General features: G+C 35.6%; 1 protein-coding gene across 1 annotated transcript; it reads right to left on the bottom strand.

Annotated features, from left to right (window-relative positions):
• Positions 1-6,399: 6,399 nt before the first annotated feature.
• LOC103954292 (calcium uniporter protein 4, mitochondrial) lies at positions 6,400-8,659 on the bottom strand. Its single transcript, XM_009366106.3, has 2 exons — positions 7,691-8,659; positions 6,400-7,157 (listed from the first exon to the last, which is right to left on the bottom strand). Exons 1-2 carry the CDS (start codon positions 8,264-8,266, stop codon positions 6,690-6,692), a joined length of 1,044 nt encoding a protein of 347 aa, XP_009364381.2. The 5' UTR covers positions 8,267-8,659; the 3' UTR covers positions 6,400-6,689.
• Between the last annotated feature and the right edge of the window lie 5,639 nt (positions 8,660-14,298).

Here is a 14,298-nt window from a genome sequence, read left to right as displayed (position 1 = left end):
AACAAATTTCATAGCAATCTAATAGCATCAAAAAATTCATTTAATGTTGGAACTAAAATATGAAACAAATGGCACCGATAATTAATTCATGTTCTTTGCATGAATTTTGCTAGTTTAGATATTGCGCATGTATATGCGTTTTGTGATTACATTTCTTAATAATATAGAAGTTTACACTTTATACTAGTGTTTGCATTGCGTATCTATATATAATTGTCAACCTTCTACGCATGCGAACTAATTAAACCCAACATTGATCGTGTTTGCACATGCAAACCACGAGCACTCGCTATCCAATTGCCATGTTAGGGTTTCTACGAGAGGTCCTAACAAAAGTTGGGATTTGCTTCTTTGGTGTTTAGTCAGAAGCTTGATCCAACATGGTTAGATCGAGTTATGGAACAATAAGGAAAAAGATCATGTTTCTTCCTCTTTTGCGTTGAACGCACGAAGCAAATACCAAAAGCTCACTAATTATCAACATCCTCCTGAAAAGGACTCCCACTCCGATTGACCTTTCTTTGTTCATCAACGTGTTGCCTTCGAAAAAGGACTATCGGTTTACGTCAAATTGCTAAAATTAAACACTTAGCATGGTGAGAGGGTGTTGCAAGAAGAAGACAACTACTTTTATCGCCACACTGAAGTTATTATTTCGGGCTCAAATTAATTATGTACATACTTAAAAGTGGAACGCATATAAACTAATCATTCACCTATATAATAATACTGTGACAAATTGGGATATGGATGGAATATAATGAAATAGAGCCGTTTTAAGGTTCCCTATAAAATGAGGCATGGAGTGGAGCTACTACGAAAAAGTTTCGGGGGTTACAAAGGAAACTTTGAGCTCAGTACGCATCAATTTTCTGTGATGCAAATATTTCAAAGTAAAGTAGTTGAGTATATCATTAAAATGAAATAGAAAAAGGGAACTATATCATTAAAAATGAAATAGAAAAAGGGAACCATTTGAAAAAATAAATATTCTGTTTACATGCGTTTTTTAATTTATTTCAGTTTAATCACATTAATTGCGTCATTTTCCCTAGCATATATACTTGCCATGATAACTTCTGTTTCGTCTTTAGTTTGAAAAAGTTGTCATGGAATCGAAGCATCTATCTATTAAGAATGCAGTTTTAATATAAAAAGTCAGACCATGCGAGAAAAGTTAACAACTTGGACTTTCAAATGATAATTAAAGTGGGTAGCGATAATATGCTTTTGAATTTAGTATTTCGTTTACTCGGGCTAGCATCATTTCTCTTGATAGATTATAATATAACTCATGCATGTTATTTCTTAGAGGAACGAAAGCAGAACAAGAAATTGGTAACTCAAGTAACTAATAACGTTTATCTTTGCATATGAGATTATAGTTAAGTTCAGTTCTCTTCCTTCTAATATTGGTTTGTGTTTTCATATATATAAAGGGAATTGTTATTAACACTTCAAAAATCTTATTTGTTACTTCAAACCTTCTATAATTAGAAAGAAAAATACATTTGTAAGAAGTGTAAAATGAAATTTTGAAGTGCTAATAATAGTTCTCATATAGAAAATGAAAAGATAATGTATTTCTTGATAAATTCATTGACTTTTTATATTTCATTTCATTTATTTTATTTTTTTGGGGTTACGACAAAATGTTCGATCTCCAATGTATAGATGTGAGAAACGCGTTGAATAACGATTAATGAATTAATGATAGTCCTTTAACCTTATTTAAGATTGGATTAATCATGTAATTAAGTGAGCAAAGATCTCATTGAGGGGAAAATTACAAACAGAAAGAGACATGGTTGGAGGAGTACTGAAGATGTATAGATGGCAGATCCCACCACCATCAATGGGTTGTGCATCGTTCCAAATTAGCAAGGAAATTCAACAAATTTGTGATAGCAACAAGCCACATTATTCATAAGAAATACATAACTTTGGTAGGTACCTACCCAGTAGTAGTACCCCAACAAAGTATAATGGAACTGTGGCAGAATTATTTGTCCTTTTAAATTCTTGATCAAAAAGGTAAAAGAAAAGTGCAAGCAAACACCACAGTACTGTGTGGGCTCTTTTGCCACAGGAAATGTCCTAATCCAAAATCCAAGTTGCTTCAGTGGAACAGTACTGTATGTGCTTGATGCACCTAATCCATATCTACATATGCATATAATTATACTCTTCTGTTCATAAATCATACATATGTTTCATGTTTGGTTCACTCTATGGTCTCCAGTTGGGACCATGTTTGATGACCATTATGTTTCATGTTTGGTTCACTCTACGTTCATGCATGCGTTTAATTAAGATGACACGTATACTGATAGTATTTCAAGTAAACCACCCGATGTTGTACAAAAAAAAAATGTAAAATATATGATAATGTGATTGATTTGAATACAGTCTTGATTAATGACATTCTAAGTGTAATTCAATTTCTCACTTCTGAAACTTAAGCTATTAAGAAATGGATAATGAATGTATATCAAACTAATAGTCTTTTTCGAATTCGACTTTGCATGAAATAGTTGAAAACATATGAGGCTTGGAGATTTACAGCCTACATCCCCCTCAACCGGAGCTCTAATACCATACGAAAAAATTAAGATATATAACAATGTGTGATTGATTTGAGCACCGTCATTGACTAATAAAGGCATCCAAGTATATTTCAATTCTCACTTCTAAATAAGAAAGTGTAATCATTTTTAATCATAATATCAAAATCTGTTTATTTAGAGTATTTTTAATCATAAATACCCAAAGTGTAATCCAATGGTAGTAAACATCTCAGTTGATAGATTATACAAGATATAAAAACTGATAATTCCTTTAAAATACTGTGAAACCATTTATTGTTGTTGCAACTTGGATTGCATGATTTGCATCCTCCATTTCAAAATAATGTGACCGTTTTAAAAATCATAAATTTACCCTGCATACCTTACAGAAACAGTCTACTCTATTGGTTTAAGTTTCCTTGATAAATCAGTTGTCCAAAACTTATGGAAGTTCGTTCACTATCAACCTAACTCCTTTTATGTGCAACATTCATGTCATCTATTATGGAGAAATTGATATCGAAGGGTGAACAGATTTTCAAATCTGTTCGTTGTATTATCTTGTGATGTTATTAATCTATTTATATCCATATCATTTGAGAGTAGTGTTACCAATTCACACGTGTGAGAAGAAGTTGATAAATGCGATGTAGACAGTTTGCATATTCAGACTGAATTTCTCTCATATACTTAATGCGTTGCCAGTTGCAAGCGTTGGCTCAATCGCATCCAAGGAAAAATAAGGAAAGACTGTTTGGATAGGGTAAAACTTAATTTCGATGTAGCAGTTAGAAATCTTATATTTCTTGTCTTGGTTGGAACGTCGAAAATCATAAAGGAAAAAGAGTGGCATCAACTTTTTTCTAATTTGCCAGCGATCCGGAAAGTGGACAGGCTAGCCATTTTTCAAGTGGAAAAACGCGGTAATTATCAAATTCATATATCAAAACTCTCCATTTTTTTGTGAATTATAGCATGCATAAAGATATATATGTGTGTGTGTGTGTGTGTGTGTGTGTACGTATGTATTATAATTATAATTATATATATAAATAATATGTACATATATATGTATATAATTATCATGGAGCAGGTGGGTGAGTAAAAATGAGATTTTCACAAACTGTATATCTTCAATGAGCTTTTGCATGCACCGGATGTATATCCATTATCGCATCATGTTCACTTAAACTCAAAAGAAACTTATATGAGGAGACATGAAGAGAAGGAGTGCATGTAAGAGTAATTTGAAATACTCTTAAGATTATCACAAACTTGTAAAAATCATACTTCAATAGTGCACGCTCGTTGCATGCAAATTTTTTCCACTTAAAACTCACAGCATGGATTAATTAGGTCAGCTATTTTGATCATACCCATGACCCTGTTCATAACTTCATGCAAACCCTAATTTGCACGCATAAATAAGTCTATTGGCAGACAACTACTGCATCCCAAATTAGAAAGAAACTTGAAAGGGTGGCAACTGGTATATATGCCAGTCTAAATCATGCGATCGAGACATGGAGCCCTAACACATCACACTTACTGTTTCTCTCAATATATATATATATTTGCTACAAATATATATCACAACTCGGTGGGCCATTGTTGGTTGTGGATATAAATTTAAAAAAAAAAAAAAAAAACCTATGAAAACAAATTTCAAATTTTTAAATAAATAAATAGGTGGAAACTATCACACGATTTCGCTCTCTTTTGTTACGAGGAGAAAAGTTGATGGTACCAAACAAGAACCCTAGCGATATTCTTTCGCTGAATTGACATGTCCAAGGCCATGAGAGATGGAACATCTTTTTCTTAGGGACAGAGACACAATGAGTGACTCGTGCATGTGAAGTCATAAACTCCTCTCATCTCTGTGAAAGCGATATGTGCGATGAAAAATGAACACCCAAATCTCTCTGCAACAAAAAAACTGGACCTTTTCCCAGGCATGGACCAGATCGGCCGACGTTGCCATGGAGGAAAATTGTGATTTTTCTTTGATTTCTGGAAAATGTTGAATCTAGGATTTCGTTTTCATTGATCTGGGCCTTTTTGTTTTTATGGAGGCCCATAAATTCTTTCATCACCGATAACCAGCGGGCCGGCTTAATAGGCCTGGCAACTTTGGAGATTTCTTTTGGGCAAGTTGTCCAATACTTCCACGGAACCAAGAAGCTTGATGCTGTATTTCTAGATTTTAGAGGTATTGGCCGCTTCCTCCACCCTCTCCCACGAACTTGTAAGAAACTGGCAATTCCTCTCTTGAATTTCACTTTTAGCCGATTACCCGTCTGTACAATTTATCTCTTGAATTTTAATATTAACCAATTACTTCTTAAACTTTTATAATTGATCAATTTCCCTACTAAACCTTAAATTTAAATAAAAAATGTACGGAGTGAAGTACCGAGAAAAAAGAAAAAAAAAAAAAGTAAAAACAATATGGTGTCCACATTGGGGGTATAAATTAAAGTTCAAGGGGAAATTGGTCAATTATGAAAGTTCAGGTGCTAATTGGTTAAAATTAAAATTCAAAGTAGAAATTAGCCAATTATAAAAATTCAAGAGAGTACTTGGCTAAAATTAAAGTTCATAGGAGAAAGTGACCGCTCCTTACTAGTTTAAGAGGAGAAATCGACAAATAACTATAAATTTTAAGGTGTTGTTTGATGTCTAAAATTGTATTGGATAGGATAGTTACTAGCTACAACTTTTTAAATTTTGTTCAAGTATTGTAAAGAAATGTTTGTGGAGTCACTTTATTACTGTACAAGTGTCAATTGAAACTTGGGTCCCCAATTCGGTGACTAGCTTTGTGGAGTCGTGTAGAGAATTTGTTTTTAACGTGGCTTCTACATTTATGTTGAAGAAAGGAGTTGCCAAGTTTGTAGGAGTTGATCTATATAAACTAGCCAAAATCGTCGTCAACCATCAAAGGTGGATGAAGGTTGATCAAAAGGTGGTGAAGATTATCTGTACGGACAAATAGCACGAAGATAATTACCGATGCTTGGAGAGAATCTAACCTATAACTATGGATAAACTTATGTTTTCGTATATCTCGCATCACATAATTAAAATATAGAAAGAATAAGATTTATCGTCTAAGACAACTAGACAAGCAAGAATCTCCTAAAAATTAAGACATCGGTATATAATTTGTAACTTATAGACTCGGAAACCAACATTATATACGCGGTCGGACGAAATTTTGGAATAATATTTTTCAGTAGACAAGATACCCTTCTTTAACTACTTGACAATAGTTTTGGTATTTTTAAACGGTGTGTGGCTCAAGAGGCACCTGTCACATTGTTTAATAAAGGAAATGGAACTTAGATTTGTTATCAGATTGCATTATTTTTTTATTAATATAGGACACATCTGTGATACAAATTTTTCTACACAATCTTTGATACTTTTTATGTGAATATCATTTCGTAATGTATTTTAACGATTTGAATCCTTTATGTTTTAAATCTTCTCTCAAAAGTACCTAATTTTAAAACCATGTGACCGTCGAATTAAGCGTTTAGGGTTTCTTATAGAACCGTATTAGTCTATTTTCTTCGCTACAAATGAATGTCTTAGTGATTTTAAATTTGTCTAATTTTTTTTACAAGGAATATCTATGAATGAGATCTTAAAAGATAGATGGTTCGAATCGCTAAACTACATTACAGAACGTGCCTCACAAAAATGTATGCCAAAAGTTACGTAAAAAAAATTATATCAAGGATCTGATCCGTTAAATATATGTAAATATCTTAACTAAATATCCTAAATATCATGTTTTGCGCAACAATTAACAAGTCGCTTTAACTGAAACATAACAAAGTTGTTTTAACATTCAACTAGGCAATTTACTGTACACATGGAAGGATGACAACCGAACCTCTTTACAAGATTCCGAGTTTACCATCGCCGGACGAAAGTTTCGTCATCGGCCCGACATCGGTTTTTGGTTCAACAGTTCTTAAAAAGTCCAAACATGTCGAACCACAATTTCTAAACCAAGGCCAAGTGATTTGCTTGCTCAATCGACCATTACTCTTTGAACTCAAAATTTGTTTGATTTTTAAGTCTAATAGAAGTTTTATTAACCTAGGCCTACTACGATGATCCCATAACCATCCCTTCTTCGTGGCGAAACGACGCCGGATGATCCGAATTCGCATAAAACACTTTTCGGAGCTGGTTGTACTTTTGAACATCGAACTTATGAGCCTCCATGAGCCGCCGTTGCTTGGCCATGAAGCGACGGTGGAAGAACCCGTTGAAGGTGGGCTCGGTCGATGTCCGGAGAAAAAAGGCGTAGCCCAAGGCGAAGTCGATGGAGGAGACGAAGAAGCAAATGGGCTCCATCACATCCCAGCTGAGTTCCCAGAAAGTGAGTCTCATGGCCCCGATCGTTTGAAATAACAAAAAGCCCAGCCCACAGTAGAGCTCCCCACGGACCAGGGCCCTGGCTTTTTGGTCAATTACCATCTTTTGAGTTTCCATCTGCTGCAGCTCTTTTTTTCTTGGATCGTTCGGGGTGGGCATGGTTTGTGAGATTATGCTCTCCACTGATTTTGCCACCTGTACATAAAATGACAACGTTTTGTCAGACATAAACCAAAAAGAAAACAACATCTATGCGGAGATGATATGACAAATGAATCATGCATTTCATAATTCATTGCCATACGGTATATTAAGTGTCAAAATTCATCACAATTCGATAAATGAAGTATTTATCTAATTATATTATTATATTTTATGTATCAAATTGTATTCTCAACATCCTAAAAAATCTTTCTGAATTTAAGATGATATCTTTTTATTTTTTTTCCTAAAAAAATTTTATTTTCTTTGTCCTCTAAAACAATACCATGCTCTCGTTACATGCAAGTTTTTTTCACACATGTGAAACGGCCAGCGATAATGAAGGTTCCTTAACCCTCCACCTCGAGGGTGATGAAAATTTAATTCCAAACCACCTACGTAAACATCCAAATTCCACGGTTTCAGGGTACTCAAGGTCAAATTCGTAATTTTACAGATCAAAAACAACAACAGAGAGAATCTACGGAAAAAATATTCAATGACGTGGCGGGAGAATAAGAAGTTACCTGCTCCGGTCGGAGAAACACCGCGTTTCCCAAAATGATGACGTTTCCGGACTCGTCCATCATCTTCGCGAACTCAGCACCTTGCTCTTCGCTCCCGCAGCCTTCGACGCAGATCCGAACGAACTCCGATCGCGAAATGGAACTCTCCGGAATCTCCCTCAGCTTTGCCTTCAGCTTCTCCACCTGAGAAAGCCTCAGAATCTTCTTAGCGTCGCTGACCGAGATTCCGTACGGCAGCTCGGCGTTGGGGGCCCGATCTGGCGGTGGAGGGTTGATACAGCCGAGACGGAGCCGATCAGCGCTAATGTTGATGCTTCTCAGCTTTTCCCGGAGTTTCTCCCCGACCGGAACGGTGAGGAACTCCGGGAGCTTGGCTGCCGACTGTCTGTGTAGGAATCGCCGGAAAAATCCTTTCCGGGGGGTGTCCGTGGAGGTCAGATACTCCCTGTGGATATTCGCCTGGGCGGCATTTGGGGGCACGATGGTTTGGTGATCCGTAATCACCGACGATGGTGGCGTTAGGGACACTCTGGTGGCGCCAAATGCGCGCTTAGCAAGCGCTTGACGGAGCGCCATGGATGAGTGAGAAAGTAGGGGGAAGGGGAGAGCTCAGACGTTGAGTGTGTATAACGCTCTCTCTTGAGTGTTGAGCCGTTGGGAGTGAGGAGTTGTTAATTTATAGGCCAAGTGTCCGACGTAAGTGGAACTTGTTGGAAGATTGACGGTAATGTTTTGGGGAACTTTATTTTTTATTTTACTTTTTGTTGCATTATCATTTTCTTTTATCAGAATTTTTTTTAGATTTGTAATTTTATGATTATCTATTTAATACATAGATCGTTTAGTCGTCCATATGTGTTAAATCAATCAACACTTTTGGTAGTAAGTAATATCCTTATGATGAACTGTTCACTTATTTTATACATTAACTTAAAGATTTAAAATTTGAATAATTTTTTACAGATAAAATCTTTAGATGATGATAAATAGAATAAATAGTTCTTATTATGATGTTCAGATAATAAGAGTTCGTTAATTGTTAGTGGGATAACAAGTAAGTTCTTCCTACACAGAACATAAGCATTATCCTAAAACAGTTGTGGCCTACGTTTTTTTATTACTTTAGAGAAAAATTAATCAAAATTAAAAGCTATTGAAAATGAACAAGTTCTTGATTTTGTTTTAATATATGAAAGAATTAATATAGAATTTGTGTAATTAAGAAAATCGGGTGGAGTTGATTTGAACGTTACCAATTAGATTTGTATTCTACTTTGCAGGTAAATCACACGACTCTGATAAATTGACGTCATAGAAAGGCATTTATGTGAGAAGACCATTTTAACCTCATATGGTCTTCCCCAAAGCATGGGGAAGTTTATCTTATTGTATCATGTTATGCGACTTAATAATATAAAGTTTTATAAGTAGCAAATTGTCAGATTGGTTAGGATATTTCTCTCCAATTTATTGTATTCTGAATTTAAACCTTTATCCTCCCCATTAGCATATACTAGTGTAGAATATCGCTTATACTAAACACAAAGATACATTTTTAATTTCCAAATTTGAAAAAAAGTGAGAGCGGATTTTTCTTTTGCTCCGACATTTTATGTCAGCTATATTAAATTCGGTATAGATTTCAAGTAAACTTTATTCATGCGCCGACAAATTGCGTTGGTTGTCAACATGTGAATACAATTTTTATTACGAGTATGATAGGTTTTTGTCTCACCATTTAGCGCTGTCATAATAATGTGTGATAATAAATTTGCGTATTTTGATTACGTAGAAAAAGATGAGAGTTGAGCTTTTTGCGATTAAAGTTCACTATTTTCTTCACTGACATATATCATTGTATTATATAAATTACCTTATTATAAGCTAAGCTTTGAAATTCATTCACTCAAAGGTTAATCAAAATTTCAAAGGGTAAAATAGCTAGTAGATTTTTATTTGGAGTTCTGCAGAAAACTCGGGGTTATTCCAGAGGTTCTATCGTAATAACACTCATCTATTATATTTGCCATTATTCTTAGAAAACACCCCTTAAATCACGAGACTCAAATAACATTGTGACGTACGTCCATCTTGCATGGTCAGCGCTAGCTAGCTAGCTTGCAAAGTTGCAATCATGCAGGGCATACGTAATCTCTGAGGTTTCTCACATATGAACACATATACATGTCAATCGGGAGTTTTTCTTTGCTGCATGTTAGCCTTCTGGCCCTTACTATCCTCACATGCCTGACATTTGCCCTCCAATGTCCAAACTGCTTGGTGTCACGGTGTTGATGCTTCGTTTGGTCAGGGCTTGCGTTGCTTTCCGGTTCATCTGGGGGAGATATTAATTCAATCGGTGAGAAGACAGATTTTTTTTGGTGTAATTGTGACACAGTTACGTGTATGATCGATCGATCGCAATTATTCATCCATTCATCGTCTTATGTGGTTGCTTAATTAATCATCCATCCCTAACAAATTTGCTAACCAAACTTCAGAGTACACGATATGTTTGCTGAGGCCTAATTAACCTACTTTGGATCATAAGTTAGTGAAAAATAGGAAGTTACATATTGAACATTTCATATATGTTTAGCAACAAAGTAATCAAGTGATACAAGTTCTACGAAGCCTTACAAATTGAAAATTATATGGATGACATATCAATTCCAGAGAGACTGAATTGTCTAATCCAAATTGATATTATTTATTTTAATTAAGTAGCAACAATGCAGCAAGAATGAGTGAGTTTTTATAAGGGCACTTAGTTTTATTTTAATTTGATATTAGATAATTCTATTTGATTGATGAGAGAGTGACAAGTACCACTTTTGGGCCAAAGATTCACTTCAGATTTTATTGTCCAGATCTCAAAGATCACTCAATCCGACTACTCAAATTGAATATTACGGTCCTTAATAATTCATTATGTTGCCTCACCTCACAAAAAATCAAGAACTCAAATTTATGTTTCACACAAACCAAGAATCCGAATTTCTTGGTCTTTAAGCTCCAGATACTAAGATCCGGATAGACCCAAATTCCAACCATTGACACTTATTTACTCACTTGTCATTGCATTGCAATAATGCTTTCCATTAATCAAAGCTTCCACATTGATCAATAATAACAATATGAGAAATGTTAAGGGGACTCTTTCAAAAGTGAAATTTTTCATGGATTCTCTGCTAGCTCATGTTTTTTGCACAACGTTTTATAATGTTGGCACGATAATTAACGTTAAACTATATGAGGTAATAGAAAGTCTATAAAGAGTCTCATCTTAAGAAAATCCTCTTAGCATTTCTCTAATAGTATAGCATGCATATAGGGGTTACCTAAAACCTTAAATCCAGTGGAAAGGAGATTCTTAACTATCCCAACAAATAAAGAGAAGCAAACTTCTACCAAAAGAACCGTTTAACGATTCATGAAGCAAAACGTGAGAAGAATCCAAATATATATGATAGGACTTAGGAGGAAGAACCAATAATATTCACCCTTCGAATTATACCCTTTTGCAAATTCACTGAATAAGAACAAAAGAATCTCAAACAAATGGGAGTATAATGTATGCATGGGGGAATCTTATTAGGCTGTTGGATTCCAAATCTTCAGATTCTTAATCTTAGATATGATCCCAGCCGGCCAGGCCAGTAGTGGAAGCCTACTACCCCCATTTTATTTTGCATGTGTGTGGGAAACGAGGATGAACCAATTTCCTAACATACTCCTGTCATGTCATTACAATTTGTACACATATATCCCCCCATTACGTATTTTAATTTCATATCATGTTTTGTGCTTGTTGGCATTGGAGGGTACAAATTCAATTAGCGTGTAACCAAAGTCAACCACTATTTTCCTTCACTTCCCAAACTTTAGGATTTCTATGGACCATGGCCATGAGTGGATTAGTCAGATTCACATCCATGGGTCTATATTTGATGAAGGTAAATGTTATCCACATATGTATTTTTATTTCTCACACATATTTTTTAATCCGGCCACAGATTGAGTGAATTGAAGAAGATCATGGTAAAAAAATAAAAAATAAAACTGGTGTAGAATGTAAAAATAAGTGTGTAAATAACGTTATCCCTAAACCAAAATTTGGCTGTAAGCTATAGTTTTAACATTTTTTTCCTCCAAGATTTGAGCTGTAATTGCTTCAACGAATCTAGGGTTTGTCAAATATTTCGACGTAAGCCCCACTGGCCAGGATTTTATTGTTTGGTATTTCATATTTGCAAAGCATGGAACTTTGGAACCCCACCATAATGGACCATGGTGATTTCCATTTTAGTTGGCAAAGCCATACAGTTTTCCGACGAGGTCCACTATGTCACCTCTTTTTATTTTATCACGGCCAGTGAGGTCCACGTTAGTGACAAATTTTTTGGTATATGTTGAATATCATCGCGTCGTAGTATTATTTCACTCAAAGTATAAGAACAAGTATTTTTTTTTTTTATTAACATACATTAGAACTTAGAAGTGAGATATATTAACCATATATTACCCAATCAAAATATAACACGTATAATGGGGCACTAAGTGATGAGTATTACGAGCAAACCTAATTATTTCTCTACGTTAGGACGATAAAGCTATATATTTATAATTTGAAATTGAAAGAAATTCCGAGCTCCAATTATCATGTTAATGTATACATAGATTTATAGCCGTGGGCTATTTTTTATTTTTTATTTTTTTGGTCAAATGATAGATTTTGTTAGATTTAATGTTAAATTAGTCACCGACGAAATTTGAATTCATGTCGTGATACAAGTGCTCAACTCTTTTTTACCACTGTGGTAAAGGACCACTTGCATAGACGTGGACTAATTAAGTTTGCCCAAAAATATCTCATAAGCTTCGGTATCTTTTTGTGGTTAAATAATCTTGGGTGGAGATAGATCGTAGAGCATTTTATGCATAAGCAGCTAATTCGTGAGCAAAAAAGCCTATTTCCTAGCTCACACGTATATAGTGAATACGTGAGGGTGAAATGCAAACCTGAGAAGGAGAAAAGTAGGCTGATGCAATACCTTTGTGCCAATTATTTGGACTTAATTGTTCACAAAATTGACACACACAATCCAAAAAGTTCATGGTAAATTACTCTGTGAAAAGCATATAGAAATACAAATTGTTAACACCAGAAAAGTTTACTTAGTGCAAAAATGACAAGCATATTTAGAGTGATTATTTAACCGCACCTCACCAGTGCGTTCAATTTCTTTGCTATTTGTTATATGATGGAGATCGATCGATTTATAACCTAAGCCTTAGTTTTTGTGATGACATAAGAGCACCTATAGTAAAGGAATTCAATCAAGAAGAGACTTAGGGTTAAGTATTTACTTCTTCCTTTTCCTTATTATTCTTCTTATCCTCTAAATTAGAAGTTCAACTACATTTGGGTACAAGACTTTTTCCTGAAGAGTGTTGTTATCAGCCCTCCGAAAAAGTTATTGTGCACTTCAAATTTTTTATATTTAGAAACAAAATACACTTGCAAGGAGTGGACATTAACTTTTTTAGAGTGCCAAAAACATCTTCCTTATGAGTTCATTCCATCAACAAAAGAATGCAAGCATTATTCTATATATATTCATATATACAAATCATATAACTATATATATCGTGTGACATCCCACATCGCCCAGGGGAGTGATCCTTATATGTATATTCCCATCCTTACCTAGCACGAGGCCTTTTGGGAGCTCACTGGCTTCGGGTTCCGTAGGAACTCCGAAGTTAAGCGAGTAGCGCGCGAGAGCATTCCCAGGATGGGTGACCCACTGGGAAGTTGCTCGTGAGTTCCCAAAAACAAAACCGTGAGGGAATGGTAAGCCCAAAGCGGACAATATCGTGCTACGGTGGTGGAACGGGCCCGGGAAGTGGTCCGCCCCGGGCCGGGATGTGACAATTTGGTATCGGAGCCTAACCCTGGCCGTGGTGTGCCGACGAGGACGTCGGGCCCCTAAGGGGGGTGGATTGTGACATCCCACATCGCCCAGGGGAGTGATCCTTATATGTATATTCCCATCCTTACCTAGCATGAGGCCTTTTGGGAGCTCACTGGCTTCGGGTTCCGTAGGAACTCCGAAGTTAAGCGAGTAGCGCGCGAGAGCATTCCCAGGATGGGTGACCCATCGGGAAGTTCTCGTGTGAGTTCCCAGAAACAAAACCGTGAGGGCGTGGTCGGGGCCCAAAGCGGACAATATCGTGCTACGGTGGTGGAGCGGGCCCGGGAAGTGATCCCCCCCGAGCTGGGATGTGACATATCGAGCATTAGTTATATCCAATTTTATGAGCCATTATTAGTTATAGTCCAATTTTGTTTTAAATTTTAGGTTAGGTCCAGTGATTTATTACCCACTTAAGCTTATTTGTATTTTCTTGCCAAATTTACCCTTAAATTGACTAATTAAGTAATTACTGTTTTTTAATTTGTGATTAATGTTAATCTTATCCTTAATTATAAGATTAGGGATTGAAATCTCTTTTTTTCTTCTCATTTCCCCAACCGTAATTTCTCTTTTCTTGTTTCTCCCTCACAATATCTTTCTCTTCTGTGTTATTTTGCCGAGTAATCT

The sequence above is a fragment of a genome, unplaced genomic scaffold, assembly GCF_019419815.1.
Source record: "Pyrus x bretschneideri cultivar Hongxiangsu unplaced genomic scaffold, Pyrus_bretschneideri_v1 Contig1, whole genome shotgun sequence".
NCBI lineage: Eukaryota > Viridiplantae > Streptophyta > Magnoliopsida > Rosales > Rosaceae > Pyrus > Pyrus x bretschneideri.
Note: the sequence above shows the minus strand (reverse complement) of the source record. Positions and strands in the feature narration are given on the sequence as shown.

Coding starts and splice junctions, on each gene's coding strand:
- LOC103954292 (XM_009366106.3), bottom strand. CDS start 8,266: ATGGCGCTCCGTCAAGCGCTTGCTAAGCGCGCATTTGGCGCCACCAGA. Junction 7,158..7,690: donor TGTTTCTCCGACCGGAGCAG/GTAACTTCTTAT, acceptor TTTTATGTACAG/GTGGCAAAATCAGTGGAGAG.